The 22,468-nt window shown below is 52.6% G+C and overlaps 1 protein-coding gene across 2 annotated transcripts in view; it reads right to left on the bottom strand.

Annotated features, from left to right (window-relative positions):
• Positions 1–21,914, bottom strand: part of JADE2 (jade family PHD finger 2) — a 74,039-nt gene extending 52,125 nt beyond the window's left edge. For both annotated transcript variants that reach the window (XM_086621464.1, XM_086621465.1), the window contains exons 1-3: positions 21,883–21,914; positions 15,115–15,172; positions 12,116–12,201 (exon numbers count right to left, since the gene is read on the bottom strand). In XM_086621464.1, the coding sequence (XP_086477590.1) occupies positions 12,116–12,201; positions 15,115–15,172 (144 nt within the window). In that variant the 5' untranslated portion in view covers positions 21,883–21,914. The remainder of the gene's footprint in view (positions 1–12,115; positions 12,202–15,114; positions 15,173–21,882) is intronic.
• Positions 21,915–22,468: the final 554 nt, after the last annotated feature.

Below are 22,468 nucleotides of genomic sequence, written 5' to 3'. Positions count from 1 at the left end.
CAGCCCAGAAGACATGAAATCCAGTCCCAGGGTGCAAGCTCGGCCAAGACACGGGCTGAAAATTAGTATTAAACTAAAGAAACAACAGGCTGCTTTGTCGTAGGGGATCCATGTTTTTAACAACCACAGGAACATGCACTCTGAACGCCACGGGATGTACAGCAACTGGGCTGCCCTCGTTCAGCCCCGCCGGTGGAGATGGTGTTCTTGACATGAATGAAGCTGTGGGAAACGGAGCCACCTCATCGCCCTGAGCGTCCTTCGTGTCCTCATCGCGTCACCTCGCTGCCCCGAGCACCTTTGTGTCCCCATCACATCACCTTGCTGCCCCGAGCACCTTTGTGTCCCCATCACATCACCTCGCTGCCCTGAGCACCTTCGTGTTCCCATCACATCACCTTGCTGCCCCGAGCACCTTCGTGTCCCCATCGTGTCACTTCGCTGCCCTGAGCGAGGACAGCTGAAAGTACAAGGTGCCCCATCAGGATTTGATTATCCCACCGGCAAGTGCATCCCAAGGAGCAAAAGGCACAATAAAGGCAGGGTGGGTTCCACCACAGCTGGAAAATATCCAACTACGTGGTGATCTCGGTGCCCACTTACACATCCACAGTCAAACACGCAGAGATTCCTCCTGACCCAACAAACCCCCGGTGAGATTGACACTGGAGCTGCTTGCTCTATGAGAACCCTCCAGCCCCTTGGAGAGGGAACAGGCTCCTTCTCCATCTCACTTCTGGCCCTGCAGAGTCTTCCCTCAACATGTGACAATGAAAAAATCATTCCCCAAAAATCCCTCACGGTAAACAAGGTTTTCCTTCCAGAGGGTTGCCTGACAGCAACGACTTGAGCAATCCTGCCTCTTGCAGTATAAAAATAAATTGTAAATGGAAATGGATGATTTCTCCTCTCTACCATCTGCTGTTAGCTGAAATAATAACGGACGGTGCCAGCAATCATGCCTGGACACCACCTCGCTCCATCCACTCAATCCCTGCTCCTCCTGCGGGCCCGGGGCGGATCAGGTGTTCTCTTCAGACGCCGTTTAATCTGTTTGCAGAGCCTATTCTCCAAAGGAGCACTGCTTTGTCAGAACCACAATAAATGACACGACACGGTTTTACACCTTCGATACAAAGATAACGCACTTTGGAGAGTATTTGGGAAACCAAATCGGCTGAGATGCAGGAAACTAGTCATTAACTAAGACCACTGAGACCAGTATTTAGGTCAGTTTGTTTAATCCTCTGAGTCTCAGCTGCTAACCCAATTAGAGTTAAATACAATACATAAACAACCCTTTCTATGTTGGGACCTCTCTAAATCAAACTGGTACTTTCCTTTCGATGCATCTGTTTGGAGACATTTTTGACTGAATCTATATAAACCTGATTTGAGTTGGCCAGACACAGTCTCAGCACATCCTTCAATAAACATAATTAACAGCCTACACATTACAGTCAGAATTAAGCTCAGCTTGAGAAAGATCAGGTTCCTTTAAGTCTCTGTGTGCTACAAATGCACAGTTAGGATGCCACAGTAACCTTTTACTGTGTGCCGGTGTAAGAAATTAAAAAAAAAAAAAAAGAAGAAAAAATTCAGATAAATATTAATCAAACATGAGAAGGGCCAGGTGAGGTGTCACAGCCCTTCCAGTGCCGTGTGTCTGTGCATCAAAACAAGCAAAGCAACCGCGCTGTAGCTCGTTCCCTAAAATACAGTGTACAAATACACCCTGTTCCTGACGCCCCTGCAGTGCCAGGGTCACAACTTGGGTATCTCCGTTACCCATTTTCAGTGCCCACCTCCAAGGAGGACAACGCAAACCCGAGCGAGCCGCCCCACCAAGGACCACTCTGCTTTGGTGGACGAGATGCTCCCCAGTGCCTGGACCACGCGCGGTTCAGGGCAGCGTCGGGGGCCAGTGCACTGCAGCACATCTACACTGCTCCGTTGGCAAAACTCTTGCAATAAAACACTATTTTGGAGACACTCACTCTCGAGATTCATGGCCAAAGTTCAGTAGGAACAGTTTCCAAAGGTGCTGGGCACCCAATAGGTTTTCAAAATTCCTCGAACTGGACCCTGCTGACATGTAAGCACCCTCCACCCCCGCCTCTGCCAACTCAGTTGCCTCCTGAGGACACTCCCTTTGAGGCCACAGGGTGCAGGACCACAGCATCACTCTTTCATGGCAAGCAAACACAGACAATTCCTCCAGGAAGCTGCCCAGCATGGTGCTGGCAGTGCAACCCCCAGAAAGGTCCAGCCACATCATTAACCTGCCCTGAGGTCTCCCCCTCCCCAGGGCGCTGGCACCCACCGCAGCAGTGCCCTTTCCAGAGCCTTACCCCAAACAAGGATCCCCACTTTCTGTTGCAAAGACGGCGCCAGGCAACAGCCCGAGAGGTGGTGGGCCCCATGGCTCCAAGGTAACACCAGGGTGGGTGGCCACGGCACGCTTATGTCAACGCTTGGCCCATCACCTTCCTCCTGCCGATGAAGAAGGAGACAAAGGATCCTGCATGGACATGCCCCGTGTCATGCGACCAGCCCGGGAAGGAGCTGGCAGCGCTTCTGGGGAGCTGCAGTCCCTCCTCAAGGGCTGGAAATAAACCAGCTCCATGTGATCCTTGTGTTGGAAACTAAACACATTTCGTTTTGCTTATAGTTATTACGTAGATCATTTCCTTGGTGCTCTCAGCTGTTTGCCAGGGTGGTGGTTTCGGTGGTCCAGGCGCCCCGGCAGCATCCCATGGGCACCTGGTCGTGCATCCCACGCCGCTCACCGCCATCCTGAACCCGCAGGACCAGCCTCACCGATGCTTCATGACATCCTCAGCGATGCAAAACCCTCCGGCAAACCGCCGTGCAAAACTCACAGCCTCCGCATTGGAGAACGCGCCGATGGGATCAGCCCTCGGAATAATTTCCCCCCTCTGCATGGTGCGGATCCCAGGCTCGTGTTTTCCTGCATAAAGTCTTCCCCAAATTCATCCCTTCTGGCTTTTCAGCTCACATCGGCGTAGAAGCTTCGTTTTAATTTTAAGCCAAATAAGCACGATTGTTATCTATTTCCCTGAAGACGATAAGGCACATGGCAGGCTGGATTTGCAATCTCAGAACTCCATTTGTTTAGTCCTTCTTGGAAAACAGCTAAGCTCGCCCATCCAGCGGCAGCAGGCACGCCCGCACTTCATCACAGCCATGCCTCTGCCTTTTCACGAAGAACTGGAAAGGCTCAAATTATTAACTATCAAAGCAGAACACTTTAGAAATGATAGAACGGCGCAGAAATTGTAAAGGAAAGCAGATCAGTTGTCTGGAAATCTCCCAACTGCTAATACGCTCAAATTGTAATCTAAATGTCTTTTTGTTTTGAATTGTCTGGGATTAGGGTTGGGAAAAGACTCAATTATTCTACTCAAACTCTTCTGAATTATTTATGAAAACCAAATAAAGGATAAATTGGGCACTGATGAACCGAGGACCTGGCGGCGAAGTGAAAGTTGGGTACCAGAAAACAAGCAATTTTCCCTCAATAGGAGTGTTTACTGTTTCTCCCCGTCCGCAGGAGCCGACAAATTGTCTCCGAGGCTCGGCTGCCCCGCTCCCCTCGCCACCGCCGCCGCCCCGGCCAGGCTCCGTCCTCCCTTCCAGCCTGGCAGCGAGATCCAGCTTATTGCCTATCGATCTGCCGGCAACGGGGACGGCCAAACCAAGACGTTAACTTTATTACCTCCGCTTGCTCGGGATCCTCAGTCAAGTTTCGGGGATGCTCGGAGACGCATGGCACCCGTGCCCCACTGCCAGCCTCGCCCTTCGCTAGCCTCAGCTTTAAAGACGGGGGGAAAGAAAATGAAATTGCAAAACCCTGAGATATTTTTGCCTTCGTACAGGGATCGGGGTTGGCGTGCTCGTGCAGCCTCAGAGCTTGGAAGGCCCACGGAGAAAACATCCCTCCCAGTATCTGCTGATCCCACAGCGGCATGGGTGAGCAAGGAGGAGCATTTCACAGCGGGGTATGGCACGGAAAAGGCAAAATGAAGGGAGATGCCCAACGCTGCCCTGGGAGCTGCAGCAGGGAGGCAAATCCGGTAGCTGCTGCCAGGGCTGCACGTCTCGCTCCCATCGCTGGCCTTGGCACCCACGGCACCACCAGCCCTGCACCCAGCACCAGCCCCACTGCACCCACCACTGCCCTCTCATGCTGCCTGCAGAGCAACGGACGATAGGATGCAAAACGCAGGTGTCTGTGGATCTCAAAGTGATGGATGAAGAGTAAGAATTGGCAAAACCACTCCTGAAGACACCATTCCTCAGCACAAGCGTATCCCAGGAGGCAGCTGCAGCAAACCATCACGTACCACACGAAAGCTGCAACTGATGCAGCAGCTGCCTTCACCTCCTCTGCCACCGCCGATCCCAAAGGAGCCCATCAGCTTCGCATCTCGGCTCCCCATCCACGTCGCCCACACAAGAGGAGACAGGTTCATTCCCAACGGGATCACACTGACCTCATGTTACAGACCAGGCTCTACTGAAGCAACCGGAGCAGGACACCGATCTTGTCCCAGGAGCTCGGGCCACCAGCACAGAGGTCCTGCTGCTCCAGCTGTCCCATCAGCCATGTGGAGGAGCTGTCTGACCACACGCACGCTCCCGTCCAGATCTCTTTGTGTAGGAAACAACTTCTGGGTAACTACTGATCCCTGGAGTGAAGAACTACTGGGTAGTCACAGACTCGAGCTCACCCCTCCTGTCCCAGCACCACCACTGCTGTTCCTGCAGATCCAACTGCTCTGGGTCAGCTCCATTTCCAAGGTCTGCAAGCTTTTAAGATACCCCTGGCACTCACATCTCACTGGCCAGGCAAACCTGTAGTACGATCTCTGCTATTTCCCCATCCTTTCAGCCCACCAGTTTGCGGTGGTGGGCTGCTTGCCTGCCCTGGACAGCCCATCCCAGCAGTTCAGGAACGTGAAAAGTCACCAGGATACCAAAGCCATTGCGATCCCCAATGATACATCAATTATTTTTTGCTATTTCTGTAATTTGCTGTTGTGAAGCAAACACTGTATTGATTTTATCTCTCAAAAATGAAAAAGTCATTCCCCCGAGCTAATTAAATGTAACACATCTCCTGATTTTTCACATCCTGACGCTGTGCTCTGCTCCAGCCTGGCGTGGGAAGGATGTTCCCATGGTTATGGCAGTGACCTGCAAGGCAGGGGCTGGATTCAGCCCCTCCACCTCGCTGAGATCCGTTGTTCCCCCCAGCAACACAGTCACTCTCTGCAACCCCGAGGTGGCTCCTGGGCTCCCACGGGAGCTTCTGCATGGACCAGCACCAATTTGTCCAGTGCTTGGACAACCTCAGAGAGAAACACCCAGCCCCGGGAGGAGACGGCAGTGCCTCGCTGCGACGGGCGCACCGCCACGCAGCAGGAACCCTTAGCAAAGGATTCCCAGGCAGGGCTGCTTTCCAACAGTGTTCCTTCTCCTCCTCCGTGGCCATCCAGCCCCTCTCCGAGCCTCTCCACCACCTTTCTGCGCAACCCTCGTATCGATTTCCAGGTTCTCTGACTCACTCACAAACCCCTCTAATTAAGTGGCCCGGCAATCTCTCCGCCGTTCCGCTCCCACTTTCCGGGCTCTGTCAAGGACTCGGCTTTTCAAGTGACTCCACTGTAGGTCCAAATTGTTCATTATCCCCTTAACCCCAAATACTGACCCGAAAACACCGAATTCAGATTCCGCGGTAACGACTTTCCGCTCGTACGAAACCAGCTCCTGGGCAGGTGCCAAAAAGCCGTTACGTGTTTGGGGCTTTAAATTGGAACGAAAAGAAACTCATCTCGTGCTGGTTTTGATCAGCTTTTAAAACTGCAGCCAGCCCAGGGAGCACCGGGCAGGATCCGGCATGGACGATCGCACCCGGTGAGGTGGCACAGCCTCGGCGTCACCCGCTACGGGGATGCAGCTGGTGCCACCAGCTCCGGGCACCTGCTGCAAACCAGCCTGGGTGAAAACCGGCTCCGAAGAGAAAAGGCGGCTCGGCCAAACGCAGCCAGGCTCCAGCAGGCCGGGTGCCCGTGCACCAGGCTTTCCAAGCCAGCAGGAATTGTGTTACACATTTTCCCTGCGTTTCCACCCGGCTGACCTTGGGGATTTCAGACCTCGCTCTTGGGGCAGGGGGACAAGCTCCGACCCTGCTCCCAGTCCCAGGATGGGACGCGGATTTTGTTTAGATAAATAAATGTTTGTATTCCCAAAGTTTTAGCAAAAATAAAGTGCTCCACAATGCAAAGAAGTGGGATGATAAGAGAAATGAAGCCCAGCGTTCAAAACCTGGGAGCTGGAAAGCACAAGGCGCTCGCCAGCACCAGGGCGGGCAGGAGAGGTGGGAAGGGACTGGCCACAGCCCGCACCCCAAATCTCACATTTCATTGTATTCCCTCCTATAATCATCCCCGGTTGCCCTCGCATCCGCCGTAGCCGTGTGGGATCTCACGGATGACCTCTCCGTAGCGAGCACAGCCGGCGCGGCACCACGAGCATCACTTCGGAGAACCGGCAACAACTCACCGCGCAAAGGACGTCCAAGTGCTTTCTGACACCGAGATAACAGGTTTTCTTTAGGTTTTGGTTCAATCCTCTTTTTTTCCCCTCTGACTGCAGTCCTGGCAGCCATGTCCCACATACCCCCCCCCACCATAACCCCCTTCCTCCATCCACACCGGGACCAGGGGAGTCTCCGGCTGCCTCGTTTGCAGGGCTCCCTCCTCGTTTCCAGCCAGCACTATTAGCCCTTCACTCTCTCAAGCATAAAATTGTTTGTTGTAGCTCATGAGTCACAAGGATTTTTAGAGAAAGAGAAAACAACAGGAACAATGGGAGCCCTGGGAATAGTTTTTGGTTGTACAAACTGTCTTGGTATCAGCGTGAGCCGGCACCTCTGCAGGCACAGCCCTGGGCTGCCCAGCCCCGCTCCCCTCCCACCCCCCCCCCAGCCCTATTTCCCTGTCATTACATCCCATTTTTCCAGCCTTTTCTGAAACGAGTCGAGCGGCGATATTCGGTAGCAAGGCCCCGAAACGCAGCAATGCCTGGTGTGCGTTTGTAAGCGGTGATATTATCTGCCCGTGGGGAAAAAAAATCCTTACTTTCATGTTCATTTGGGAGCCAGCCCGCTATCTCTTCATCTAGTCTTGTTTCCTCTCGAAACGCTGAATGTTAAAGATTCAATGAACAACAGAATTTAAAATAGGAACAAGAAGCATTTTTGTCTGGCCCCTCTCAGCGTTCAGAAGACAATGGTATTAATCTGTTACCCCAACGCCAGCTTGGGAAAAGTGACAAAGCCACCGCAGTCAAACCTTTCAACACAGACGGATTTTCTCCTCATCCAGCCCAGTAAAAGCATGTCCAGTCTTGCTCGGCCACGCTCATAAAAGCCCTTCTTCAAGCACAGAGAGCCCAGGGACTAAATTCACATTGCACTAGGCCATTATATACCCATGGCAGGGAAAAAAAACAGGATCTAACACACCAAGAATTACTTTTTTAGGAGGGAAGCAATGAGGATGTTTGTTTAAAGGGTTAAATCCTTGTAAAGAGATATCAAAAGACATCTTTGGAAACGCGGAAATCATATCTAAACAAAGCCAAGTAGAAAATAACGTAGATTGTATAAGTTTGTGGTTTCCCTTTCATCTCGGACCCTGCCTGCAGCTGTGGTCCCCTCGCCTCCAGAAGGTTGGGGTCGAAGGAGATGGGTGATATGGATGTTGGGTGAGACGGGCAGCAGCCGCGGAGGAGAGCCGAGACCACGCAGGGCTCTTCGGCTTGGCAAAGGGACGGCGGGAGGGGTGCCAGGCAGGTGGTTTGCACAAAAAAGCAGTTGGGTTTTTTTCCCCCCCCAATACACTGCAGCAGCGCAGCTCGTTGCAGGGTAGGGTTTCGGATCCCGACTCATTCGGGAGCTAATGACTAACGCAGCGGCCACGGCAGCGGCTCGGAGGCAGCATCCGAGGGAGCCCCAGGCGCCAACGGCTGGGAGCTGACGGACACAACCGGTGACTATCATCACACACTTGTTCTTATATTCTCTCCTTAGACACTGACAACCGTTCCCAGTCAGAAGCCGGAGGGAGGGCTCGATCACTGCCGTCTAACCAGTGAGCTCGCGCTCAGATCCCGCAGCCCTACAGCCGGGGGCAGGACTGCGCTTAACGCGCCACTGGCAGGAGCAGAAATCCACACTCCAGGCACATCTTATTCCCCGCTGCAGGTTCACCAGCCAAGACAAGGAGGACTCCAGCGAGCAGCCCCTCCCTCCAGCTCCTGGAGCACGGAGCACGACCAGCATCTCCTCGCAGGGCTGCTCAGCCGCCGGTGCCCAGGGACGGGCACCGGCCACCACGCTCCGTTTGAGGCCAGGTTCAGAGGCAAACAAGCTCTAACGAGATTAATTAAAATGACCAGATCGGTAGAGACTGCTATCACCGTAGACGCAAGAAGCCGCTGGCAGCTGCCCGTCTCCATCTCCATGGAAGGAGATGCCCTGTGCCCACGGCACCATCGGCATCACGCCGGGGCTCTGCCCTGAGGTCTCTGGTGCCCAGGCATGGGGCAGGGGAGGACAACTGTCGCCTCTGCAAGGGAGACAGCCAAGACGGAGGCCTGGTGCCTGGGACACGTCAGGAAAGAGCCCGGGCAGAGCCCCGTGACAGGCACAGATAAATATAATCACCCTCCCTGGCAATGGCCCCCATCGCGGATGTTTACAAACAGCTCAGTACTTTTCCATGTTAAGAAGCTTGTTTTTCCAGATGCCTTGTATTGGGTGGTTTTTAATGTGTGTAGTTAATCCCTTCTCAGAGTCTTTCATAATAAACATCACCCCCTGACCTGGCTAATAACTATGTAACACTAATGCTTTTGAATTTTTTATCTCCCACTCGGGTTGTCGGGGGGAATGAAGACGGCAGCTCGCAGAGAAACGCGGACATGACTTTGAGAGGGGCAGGAGAGCTCAGCGGTTCCCTCCCCTCACCCCCCCAACCCGTCCTCCAGTGCCACCATCCCTCGGAACATGCCCAGACCCTCTGCACTCGGACGGCAGCTCAGCTCTTGATAAAGGTACGAGCCACACGTAAAGCTGGAGTTTGAGTTACCGTTTGAAAAGGCTTGTCCAGCCCCAAAATGTCTGGGGCAGACTGCTTGGGAGCGTCCAACATCTGATAAGACATTCACCATGCTCTCCGTGTCCCTCTCCCGTGATTTCCATCCTCAATGAGATGGAAAGCAAAGAGAACAGCACTTCAGTATTTCATGTGAAGGAGGTTTGACGGTGGTGTGGTTTATGTTCTACACTCCCAGTACTTGCGTCAGCAGGATCCGTTGCCCATCCCGGTCCATGCCTTAAATCCTCCAGGGCTCTTGCAAGAAATGCCCCGGGACGTGCCAAACCCTGCACAGATGACAGGCAGTAGATCCAGAGCATGGACCAGACAGGTCCAAGAGCAGAAGTTGGGTCACTCGTGGAAAAGCACAGCAGATGCTGTCACAGAGGACATCCATAAACCAGTGCTCACTGGAGTGACCTCCAAACCATTTCCATGCCCCGCTACAGGTCTCAGACCTGCTGTGCAGGACAACCCTGTGTCCAATCCCAGGGACAGTCCACACTCTCCTGACCGCTGTTTCACCTGGAGCTGGATCCAAGCTGACCCGGATGCCAGCAGCCGTGGGGGAGACAGATGCAGGGTAAGGGGAGTAAAGCTGAGATCTGGACCAGTCCCATCCGCTCAGGTTCCCACCACACTGCTGTAAAAGACAGTCTGTCAGCTTGAGCATCCTGGCTAAACTCCAACTTGAGTAATCACACACGGCCTTCCCCAGTTCCCCTGGAGTTTCAGTTCAGATATGCCACCGGGGTTCACTTTCTGTCCCAACTGTTGCGAGGCTGGGCACTGTTAAGCTTTTGCTCCACTGAGTTTGTTCCAGAGCTACATTTCACTGAGAACCATCCTCTGGCCATAACGCAGCGTGAAGCAGAGGGATGAGCCTGGCCTCCACGGTCCCACATCGGATGTCTCCCTGGGTGCCATGGACTAAGATCCAGTTTTCACTCCAGATGTTGTAAAGCAGCAAAACTGGCACCTGGATCTGCGCATCCTTCACAAAGTGCAGAAGCATTTTCACTCGGAGTCTTGGCTTGGACTTATATCCAGTAACTTCATTAGCAGCCAGGTCAACTCCTAGCTGGCTGATGAAGCTAATTCATATTAAAGACAAAAGTGCGTCTGTACCAGTGATGAAGAGAGATTTCCTGACGCAGGCTCTTTCAGAGGAGGATTTTAGTGGGCAGCAGCGGGGTGGCACAGGTGGCACTGCCGGTCACACGTGAGTCACATCCTCGGACATCTAGCCAGGTCCGACACAGGACTCGTGAAGGCACCTACATGGTTAATCTGATGCTCTTACGGACGTGTTGGACACAAGGATGGGTAGTTGTGGCAGAGAGGGGTTAACGGTGTCCCAGGAAGAAGAGATGCCCTAAACGCTTCACTTTTTCAATGTCGGATTCAGGTCACAAAACACACCCCACACCCATTTCGAGAGACATCTCTAACCAAAAAATGACATTCCCAGCCCCAACGCGCAACTGTCTGACCACCCTGTCAGCAGTCAGTGACATCTGCACCCCTAGTTCTTTGCTCTGTGGAACGTTTCCAATTATCCCAGCCGGCAGCAACAGCTTTTCAACCCCTCTCTTTACCCAAGGCACAAATAACTCGGACTTTTTAAGTCTCCATCCACTGCCAACACGTTAAATATATCAATGTAAATCTGTCACAGCAATAAGAACTATACGTAGCTGTAATTCAGGCAGCGACCGCAGGAAAACCTCAAAATTTCTACTCAGCTTGATGTAAAGGGAGGATGCATCCTTGGATGGATGCCCATGGAGGATGCTCAAGGAGGATGCCCGCAGCAGGGGGGGTGGAACTAGATGATCTTTAAGGTCCCTTCCAACCCAAACCATTCTACGATTCAATGATGTTAGAAAAGTTTGTGCTCACTGGGGGCCACAGCCTCAGGTGAGGCGTTACACGGAGTCTTGGGAAGGAATTTGCAGCCTGCAAGCAGGCACTAGCTGTGCCAGCTTCACCTGCTTCTAAACTTAGCTCTGTTTGACTCCAGACCCTGGTCCAGAGGAAAGGGAATGTGAGAACAATGTTCCTCTGGCTTTGCTCACGCTGCTCTTGAAATGAAGATGACCACCGCTAAACACTGCAGTTGCTACAACAGCAGCTCATGCCTCGTATAGTTTCCATGTCTAGTGGAAACGTATCCGAGGCACGTAAGGGAAAACAGGGCACAGCATCGGCCCTTCCAGCACGGTCCTCAGGAAACGCAGCTCCTCCCGAGCCGGTCCCAGACCCTGCACTGCAGAGCTGGCAGGGGCAAGCGGGGCAATGCCCTCGGGGTGGGCAGTGCTGCCCGTACTGGCCAGGACTGTGAGAACCCTGCCACAAGGTCAGGCACCAACGGCCTCGGCTTAATGCCCTTGAGCCTCGTGACACAAGGAGACCAACACAACATAATCTCCAGCTCAGCTGTGCTGTCTCTCATTTCACAGCTCTCTGTACCTCCCACTTATTCACCAGGAGGAGCCTCCATGCCACCGAGCCACCCTTCCCTGGCATCAGTGGTACGACCTGTGCCATCAACTAAAGGGCACCCAGCTGGGCACCCAAACCTGGGAACCTCAGTGTGTAGCTATCTCGGTAGTGTAGGACCTCCCAGTCCCACCAAACTCAATCTCTTCCCGCTGGCATCAAGAGGGATGGAGTGGGCACAAGGACCCTCCACCCTTCGTCCAAGACGCCCACTGGGTACTTCTGCCTCAGCAGAGCTGAGCACGACATTGGCACTGCAGGTGGGAGCTGTGGCTCTGCACCATGGGCTCTGGCTTCTTGAAGGATGTCCTGTCCTGGCACCCACCACCCACAGCCAGACAGGGCACACTGGTCGCCACCACGTCTTGGCAAGTACAGCCCCGGGGGAAAACTCCTTTGGCAAAAGCCTAAAAGCTCACGCATACCTCAGAGGGCTTCTTTTCCTTCTGCCGTGACCAGGTGGATTTGGTATTTGGAATTTTGGAGCATCTGGAGGCGGACGTGGTGTGACCTGCAACGAGGCAAAAAGAGACAGGTCAGCTAGAGAGACCAAGTTTTACCCATGTCTTTGTCGCCAGCCCCACTGTCACTACTACAGCCTCAGCCAATGCTCTGGGTCAACACTAAGAGGTGACAATACCCTGACATGGCATTATTTCTGTGCACATCTCAGGGTACTTCACCAAAACAAACCGACGTCACTTTCCTGCTGCTAAAGAGGATGAAACAGACTTCTGAAATTTCAAAAAGCTGTTGTCCAATGCAGACATCAGAATTGCAAACCCAAAGCCATGAGTAAGAACAGCTTCTAGGAGGGAATGAGCCAGGGCTAGCACTCCTGGAGTCAGGAATTAAGGAGATAAGACTAAAAATTTTCCAACAAGGATGCTTAAAGACAAGCAGCTGAACTGCTCGAGGACTTCAGATCCCATGAATAAAAAACATTGACTAAATTGGACAAAATTCCTCTGCCTGTGCCAGGACTGGTAAGTTCCACACCTGTGTGCAGTTCAGCATCTAATGGGAACCAGGCAGCAGGACACACAGAGCAAAGGCACTTTACAGTTTTCAGTAGTAAGAGAGTATTTGCTCCGAGATTTGGGATCACTTTACTCTGGGAGCGTTATGAACGGACTCTCATCATCCTGCCTGGAGCACTATCATCACCACCGCGAGCACCTCCACAAGGCAACAGCAGCTGAAGCCTGAAATGTGCTGGGACCATTATGTTATTAATCTTTATTTCCAACCCATAGGTGTTACTATCGCTACTACTACCAGTCAAAAAAAAAAAAAAAAAAAAGGAAAGAAAAGCTGCATGTATTTGGTAATAATAAACTAATTACTGAAATCTTTTTATGATAATGATAATGGTTGGGTCTTCTGTATAGCAGGATCACTTCAGATCCCACTATATAAAAATGATTTGTTGGGGGTACACCAAATTAACTATTGATAGGCCTATTTAACACTGATTTTATCCTTGGATGGCTGAACTGGAAGAAACAACACTGTGCACATAAGCAAATTCCAAGCACAACAGATCTGTAGATGCAAGGACTTCAGAGGGGGCTCTGGGCTTGTATGAGGGCTGTCCCCAGTGCAGTACCAGCACAGTGGGAAATGTCCCTGATGAGCCCAGCTAAATCTCATCTGCCTGTTTCTGCTCACAGGGGAAGAGGCACCAGTTCACCTCGCACTGTTTAACTGATAAACCCACTTTCTTGTGTTTCATACTGATTTGAATGCATCGCTTTCCAAAGGACAACTGTTATTCTGACTGCAGCTTGATGTCATCAAAGTGGGCTCCACAGAAACGCATTTTTTTCTTTGGTCATTCCAGTACGTAACAGGACTGCGTCGGCAAAGCCCACGGCAGACATCCCTACGCCGCAGCCGCCGGGAAACGCTGCTTTACTCGCCGAGCGGCTCCAGGCGTCGCAGCAGCAGCAGATCCACAGTTTACACTGAGATTGAGTCCCCCATTTCCACCTTGCCCTCTCCTCTCAAGCTACCACGTGGTGTTACAACTACGTAGCCTTAGATAATGTGCCACCACCATCCTTTCCCGGCGGAGGCATAAAAAAGAAGATCACTTTGTTTACAATTATCCTGCAGGAGGGCGTTTGTCAACAGCTTAGATATCACCTGCAGCATAAATATCCAAGCCCAACAGAGATAAGGCTGTGTTGTTTAATACCATGATTAAAGATGCCTTACCCCCGAACGGCAGAGGAGCCAGCTAGTGCAGCTCCGCTCCGTAAGCCTTTGAGCATCTGGGGATTAGGAGACGGGAAGTTTGGAGCACAGCTTCCAAAACAAACCCCTTTCTGATAGAGATGTTTTATTTTATGAGAAGCGAGCGGTGTTGACAGAGCTTGAAGCACTTTCCATAGGCACAGCTCAGACCCCAGACCCCCCCCGAGGGCTCCAGCAGGACGGGGGTCCCCTCCGGCAGCCAAACAGCAGGTTCCCGTCGGCTGCAGCCGTGCAAACTCCGCTCACGCTGACAATTTTTTTGGCTAAAGCTGTGGGAACGGCAGCCAAACGCAGCAAGATCAGCCTTTCCATAACCCCCTGTAATCTCCCCATCATCCTGTTAGGAAAAGGCCCAGAAGTTTAGTGTCTTTAGCAAAGTCCCTCTCGTTCTCGAATATCCAGCAGCCAGATCCTGTAAAGTGTGGAGAGCAAATTCCCAGCACGGCCCAGATGAAATTACTGTGACATTCGTAAGAAACCAAGAGCAACTAGTAGGAAACTCCAGAGCCCAGACGAGGGATTAGAGTAAGTGCCTCGAGGGTACCGCACACTGCGGTATGTCTGCAGTGGGTGAAGCCCTGGAATAAGTGGGAGAGGAAAGTGCTCTATTTATAGCCAAAATCCAGCACATTCGCACATGTTTATTGTTGAGCACATGCTTCTGTGCTTTCCTGAACGAGGATGAAGTGAGGTAGATGTCGAAAAGCAAGCGTGGGCTTGTAAGCTTTGCTGGCTCGAGCCTTATCCCTTTTCCCACATCACTCTGCAGCCTGCAAGAGGGGAACAAGGCGGCTCTGATTCTACCCTGACTCCAGCAGAAACTTCCCTATCCCCCAGGAAAACTCAGTCAAGAGCTAACTGGTCTCAGGCTGCAGCTCCCAGGAAAGGACAACTTGTCTACAAAGGGTGTTTGCTTCGGTAGCAGATTTGCAATCAGCAGCAGCAGCTCTCCCTCACCCGGACTCCTCCCGTGAGGCTGTTTAAATTGGTATCAGCTTGTTGCTGCATTTCTGACAAACCCAGCCCGGTGCACGATTCATCGTGCAGAGACTTCCCAGTAAATGCAGTTTCCTCCACTCTTTGCAAAGTAATTATTCAAGTGTTTTCCCTGCTGGAGGTGAATCGCTTAGTTATCTCGCTCAAAGCCTTGAATTAAAGGTCTTACTGTCAGTGGTGTCTGAATTATCACTGCTGATCGAGTACTTGCGTCGTTTTTCTTCCATCTGTAACAAAAGAAATTGAACAGTTACACTTAATGCCCAGGAAACTCATCTCAGCACCAAAATCACTGTTATCTCCGAATATCTGCACACACCCATGTTACCTCAGCACCAGCCTGGAAACAGACAACGACCCAGGGGCTTAAAAAAAAGAAGAAAACAATCCTCACAGGGCTTTTTAAAAAACTTGAAGGGTGTCAGTGTCTCTCTACCAGTTTTCCCCACTCCTAGAAGGTACAGCGAGTACAGTTGGATTGCTCAGCTTCGCACGGCAATTTGCCTATGCAGAATTCACAACCGAGCGGCCATCCCTCTGCCAGAGCATCACCACCCGTGGATGCCCCGCCACGGACCCTGGTGCTGCTGGATGGGACAAAAGACATCCCGTACACCACCAAAAGACATCACACGAGCCACCAAAAAGCATCATCCCGTGAACCACCAAAAGACATCATCCCGTGGACCACCAAAAGACATCATCCCGTGGACCACCAAAAGACATCATCCCGTGGACCACCAAAAGACATCATCCCGTGGACCACCTGTTTGGGCTGCAAATTCGAGCAGCGAACAGACAGAAGAATGGAAACCGTGTGTATTCTCAGGATGTCTGCCTGGGGAAGTCCGAGCATCGCGGTGCTGGAGAGGACCCCTGTGTACAACCAGCCTGGGGTTTTACCTTCTGACTCATCTTCCCACTCAGGCGCTATCTACTTCTTTTAAGACTTGGGGTGTATCTGTCACACAGCCAGCGGGCACTAGCCAAGCCTGAAGCACGTTTCCCATCACCCAGAGCTGCTCTGCCCGCTCAGGCACAGCCGTGCAGCCCCCTGGCAGCACCACCAGCACCGCAGCTCCCAGGAGGGGTGAGCAAGTGGCTTCTGCATAGGTGCTGCGACTTCTCCATTCTCTCTGAGATAGAACCACGGTGGTGGGTACCACCACACCGATTAAGAGGACAGGAGACCCGTTTCAAGCTCAGCTGCTGATTTGCTTTGTGACTTTGAACAAGCCACAGAAACTGCTTGAAATCAGCGGGTTCTCCTGAACTCGTCCCTTAGGAACTGAAAGTCAACTACCTGTACCAGTAGACGCTTTCAAAAAAAAAAAAAAAGAAAAAAGAAAAAAGCTGTTTTAACTTTTGAAGACCTCAGTTTACCCATGTGGCTGGTGGCTGATCAATGTGAGCCCCGATACAGGACTTTGGGAGCTCTGGATGGGAAGTGCTCCCCATGGATGGGACAACTGCCCAACAGGCTATGAGTTAAAACACACCAGCAGGCAACAATGTTAATCTCGAGGAAATCTTCCTACTACTTTCTGAGATGTTTTGGAAGAATCTAAGGGTGTTAACATGGCATACACACTAGTGCTTCCGCAAATAGTAAGCGGGAATGATCATAAAACACTGGATTTGTGTGGTTTGGTCGCAGCAGGTACTAGCAGCACGCAGACTGGATAGCAGGCTAGAGAATGCCACTTCGCCCCAAACAACAGGAAAAGTCCCACATAAGCACACAAAACCCAAAACACAAAATACAAAAGCTTGTATTTTACAATGGATGTGCTATGTTTTATCACACCATTATCAGGGATAATACTACGAAGTATCATAAACGTTTTAACTACCAGTGTTGTGGTAAGGCACTGCCCTGTCAAAACACGATTAAAAATGTTCCTCGAGAAAATGGCAATATCAATACTTTCCCCCAAGCGATTCAAGAGGAAACAGATGTTATTAAACCAGCCTTCTTCCAAGCAGCATTAGATTTTGCTTGGGGAAAACGATATTGAAGGCAGCTCTAACTGCAGTTTACTTACTTTTAGTGGAAATTCTACCTGAACCTTTTAAACCAGTTCCTACTGGTCTGAAGTGGCAAAAAGGCTTTTGGAGCACAAAGCTGGAGCTGTGCTTTTACTGATTCTGGAGTTCCTATCACAGAGATTAAATAACCCAAAGTCAATGGGGAAAAGAAACACCCGAACGCTACCGATACCCGGTGGGATTCCCAGTGTTTCCCATCTTTGCCTTTACAGCAAGACGGTGTTGTTGACATCGCTCTCCTTCCAAGAGAGGGGAAAAAGGTATACGGTTAATGCACAGCACAGGTGTCAGGATGCTAGGACCGGTTTTGGCTCTGATACATATGTGAGAAGATGCACTGATCATCCCTTTAATTGAACTTGGCCCCTGCATCCTGCTTCTGACCTGCTCCTACCTACACAACACGCTTTTACACGCTCACTATGTAACAGTATGAACTCATATTCACACAGAGAAGTGGCTCAAATTGCAGGTAAAATAGTGGCCCTACTTCAGTAAATCAGTTTGCCACTGTTTGGCAGGATCCGAGACAGCATCCTCTGAACGGAATTGCACTAAATCGCCCCGAACAAAATTCTGGCTTGAGCAAAATGTGGACATGTCCGAAAACAGCAGCACTGAATGGCAACCACCGCCTGGGCAGGGGATGGCACACGACAGCCCATAGGGCTGAAGGAAGGAAAATTTGGGGTCAAAACCACAGAGCTCAAACAGATCTTTTCAGAAAATGGTTAACTTCCAGGCAGTGCTAAGAAGAAGCTGTTTTCTGAGGGACCCATCTTCCTGAGCAGCCAAACAGTAGTAAACAACACGGTACTTAAGAGAGGAATTTACTGTAGAAGAAAGGTAATTGGGCCATTTCCCCATCTGGAGCACAGGGTTATAAAGTCTGATGGTAGCTGGGGGAGCCATCGGCTCCCGACATGCCTCCAGCACCCGGCTCCAGGGGACCCGTCACCCACATCCCTCGCACTCCCTGGGCCCCGACAAGCCTCGCTGGGAGCAACCTTTCAGGAGCAATTCAGTTGGTGTACTACTAAGCATTTTAAAGTCTCCATAAAATACGGTGTCTACTCCAAAATTAATCCTTTGTTTACATTAGAAGCTAATTTCACCTTTAACTGACCCACTCCCCGCATGGCATCATTATTAAAGTCATAAACAAATACCAAAAAAATTTGTAATACTTTGAAAAGGTCACCGTTAGGTCAAACTTGGCCCAAAATCGAGCTTTTACAGAGCCAGAAACCAAGAGAAAGGTTTCTATGTATGCTCGCTTAAAAAATTCAAACAGAAACAGATGTGGGTTTCTTTTCTAAACAAATGAACATCCCCCTGAAGTGTCTGCAACCCGAATCCACAGGCATGGCCCTGCCTAAGGCCGGGAAAGCCGAAAACAGAACTGCTTGCAAACACACACATGTTCAGCATCGCCTTTGTTCAAGCTGAGAAAGGCAGATAAATGCTAAACCGAGGAAGATGATGGCCCTCCATCAGCCTAAACAAATGTAAATCAGTAGGGTCTTGGCCAAAGGAGCCGCAGGACTGGTGGTAAAATTGAAATGATGGCCTCAGGCTGCCCGCTCCTGCCTCGCAGCAGAGAAGGGCTGGAGAAGAGCTTTTGGAGATGTCATTTTAGGCAGCCCATGCTACCTGGGAGGACTGAGGGCAGCAGCGTTCTTCAGTGCACCCAGACTGTGAGCTCCTGTCCCACCTGGGCATTCCTTGCTCCATGCGAACTCCCATACACGCTACACCAACACGCTTCATCTAGCCTTTCGGCCACCAAACAACCGCTTCCGAGGAATTCCTCGCCCTCTGCGAAGTCCTCCAGAATCCCTGTGCTCTGGGGAATCCCAGTTCCCTGCAAACATCAAGTCCACGTGGGATATGGAGCTCCCGGTGGCATCACAGCCCCGTGCGCAGGGGCTGGTTGCAAGAATGAACCATTCTGGGTTGTAGCAAGCGAACCAGAGAAATTCCTACGTGCCTGTGCACACAGGGAACGGGCACAGAAACCTGCTGAAGTTGCAGTAAAACAACAACAACAAAAAAAAACAAAACCGAAGTATTTGGTCATCACCTCTTCCCAGCGCTCATCCGCACGCTAAGGGATGCCCCGCGCCCGGTCCCCCCGGCGCCGTCACCTCTGCCGCCGTGACAGCGGAGCAACACCGGCTGCACCGTGCGCGCTGTTTGCGAGCTGCAATGAGACTGCAGAAAAACCACTTCCCTGTTTGCTCCTCCGGCACAGAAATAGGAACACAAACAGAACATAGTGCCCCCAGCGGCACGCGCTCCGCTCCGGCCAGCCCCGACCCCCGCTCCCACGGACACCCCCCGCCGCTCCCAGGGACCCCCCTGCTCCCGGGGACACCCCGTCCCATCGTCCCTGCGGGTGACAGGGAGCCAAGGAGCAGCTCATCCACGCTTCCCCTCCGCATTAACTATTTCCTTCTGTCCAGGAACAGGAGCAGGTTGTTAGAAAATATCAGGAGAAGGGTGGAGGGCTGGGAGGTCCCAGTTTTTACACCCCAGGAGGGTTCTCCTCGTCCGGTTGCCTTGTCTCATTAACAATTTTGGCTCCGAGAGAGCAGGAGCATCCCCCGACGCAGGCGCAGCCCCAATTTCACAATAACAGCAGAACCAAACTTTTTCACCCAAGGATGCGCGTCGACTGTGCCAACGCACCGCCGGCAAATCCTGGGGCACAGCCTTCCCATCTCAGGGCAAGCCCTGCTGCTCCCTTCCTAACCTCCCTGGTATCCCTACGAGGTGTAAAGGCAGCAGGGCACGATCCTGGTACCCAGGAACACCCATTTTTTTGGGCAGCCGGAGCCTGCCCCTGCCCGCCGGGGCTCGCCTGCCCCTCCGCCTCCTCCACCGCCTGCTGTCAGCTCCAACATCTTCAGCAAAAACTCAGCTGCCCAGGTGAAGGGAGAGCCATTCCTCCTCTCCACTGCAGCTCCGCTTGCAGTCTTGGCTCCCTGGGGCAAAATTTAATCTCATTTGAATTTAAAACAAAACAAGCCCTCGTTTACTTCCTGTGCTTTGCCTTCTTCCACATCAAGAAGGGGATTTTTTTTTTTCTTTACTACTCACATTTATAACTTTGCTTGCTTCTTCTAACTTGTTACCCTCTAATTATCCTTTTTTTTTTTTTTTTTTCCTTCAGCAAGCCCAGACAGAGCACAGGTAATCAGAAAGGTTACTGCGGGCACTCGGGGCCACCCCTGCCCTCAGGCAGGAGGGAGCGGGCAGGAACCCAGGGCATGGGGCAGGGAGCCAGGACACCGGGCAAGGGACCCTGGGCACAGGGCAGGGACCCAGGGCACAGGGCAGGGACCCAGGGCACGGCTGCTCCATCCTGCAGGTCTCTGAGCATCCGCAACTCACAGGAAAATCAACAGGAGTTATGGACACCCCGATCTTTGTATCAAACACCCAGAAAAAGGCAAAGACCAGACCCTGTTTTAAACACCTCAGTTTGAAGACCACTTCTCCACCAACTTTCAGAACTTGGTGTCCAACACTATCAGCAGCCACCAATACTTGGAAGGAATTGCATCTCCCTGCCCACAGACCTAACGCGTGCCCTCCCATCTTTCGCTCTGAGCCTTCATTTTTGGACATCAGCCTCAATTTTCCTAGGAAAAACAAATTTAACCTTTGATTTAACCTTTCTGCAAGCTATTTTTACTTCTCTCTCAAGCTTATTTTAACCTCAGTAGCCAATAAATGCTTAAAGGTCAAACACCATTCCTAAGAGCCGGAGCTCCTCACCCCTGGGAGAAAGCCTGAGATCATTGATTTTTATTTATTTATTTTTTTGCCCTCAAGCAAAATCCCCTCTTAGAAATGTCCCAGTGGCAGGAAAGTCTACGCTCAAACCCGTAAATAAACAATTTTCACTGGGGGTGCTGAGAGAAGGAGCTGGGAATTTTCCCTGGAAATGCCATCCTTTCCTTCCCACTCAAAAAGCGCTCAGGATGTACAGGTATGAAGATATATACATGTATTTTAAAATTTATTAGTGTTTTTTTTTTCTTTTCTCCTCGAGCTTGACAATTCAGCATCCCCCCTACCTTCGCAAGCACTTCCCAACTTCCAGGTCGCTGCCTTCAACCCCGAAGCGGAGGCGGGGGGCAGGTAAGACACCCAGTCGGGTCATGGAGGGATGTTTTCGGGCTTGGGGGGTGCAAGGGGGGGGCGGCTACTCCAGCCCCCCCCCCATCACCGAACCCCCCAGGCCCGCCAAGCGGGAGACCCAGCGGCTCGGTGGTGGAAGGCGGCGGGGAAAGCCCCGAAGCCCGGCGGTGGGGAGGGAGGGCAGGCGGGAGCCGACAGCCGCCACGCCCCCGGGCACCGCCATCCCGGCTCCGCGCCCGCGGGCCCACCGCTCCTCAGCCCTAAAGCTGCCTCCGCGGCCGCGGAAACCCCGGAGCACACCCCCCCGCCCCATCCCAGTAACCGCACATCGCCGCGGTGCGCGCCCCCCCCCCCCCCCCCCCCCCCCCCCCCCCCCCCCCCCCCCGCTTCCCCCCCCCGCCCCGGGTGCGGGGCAGCCTCTGCCGCAGTCATTAATTTAGGAAATCAAAAAAAGCGAAGCAGCGGAGCCGACCCTTTAAAAAGTTCTTGTTTACATTCCCGCTGCCTTCCCTCGTACACTTTAAAAACAAGAGTGACCAACATGCGCAATCCACCCCTGGAAATGCTGCACATCCCCCGCCTCGCAGCCGGGGGGGGAGGTGAGCAGGGGAGGAGGGAGGGGGGAAAAAAAATAAATAAAAAAATAATAAATACATACAAGCAAAGCAGGGGGAGCTGCAAAATAACCATCCGCTGCAAAATAAGCCCATTCCCGACGCCAGCCCCGCCGAGCCTTTACCTTTGCCAGGAGAGTGTCCTCCAAGAGTTGAGGCTGTCTCTCGGGTTACGGGCGGGGAGGAGGCGGGGGGCGGGGGATGCTCCCGCAGTCCCCGGCCGGGAGAGCCCCCTCGCCGGCTCAATCCGGTGTCATTGCCGGGGCCGCGCCGGCCGGGCCCTCCTTAGGAGCGGCCGCCCGGTAACTCCATGGATGCGGCCCCGCTCCCAGCCGAGATGGCCGCTCCGCGGCGGCCGGGCGAGCCCTGCCCGCCTGTTTCTCTTTCTTTTTTACCCCGCACTTCCTCCGGCTCTCCGCGCCCCGCCGCCGCTCGGGCTCCGGCAGGGAGGCGGGGAAGCGACTTTCGGAGCGGGGACGGATAATGGTGGCGGCGCTTCCCCACGCGCGCACACACACACACACACACACACCCCCCCGCCGCCGCCACCCGCTCCAAATCTTCAATTTCTTCCCCTCCTGCGCCTTCTTCCTTCCCCAGGCGCAGCGGCAGGGCCAGGTGCGGCCAGCGCCGGTCCCATCCCGGGCCGCGCCGCCGCCGCCCGCCCGCCCCGCTCCTCACCCCCCCGCCGGCCGCCGGGGCCCCATGGCG

Source organism: Tauraco erythrolophus, chromosome 16, assembly GCF_009769465.1.
Source record: "Tauraco erythrolophus isolate bTauEry1 chromosome 16, bTauEry1.pri, whole genome shotgun sequence".
Lineage (NCBI taxonomy): Eukaryota > Metazoa > Chordata > Aves > Musophagiformes > Musophagidae > Tauraco > Tauraco erythrolophus.
The sequence above is the reverse complement of the archived record's forward strand: the minus strand, read 5'-3'. Positions and strand labels throughout refer to the sequence as shown.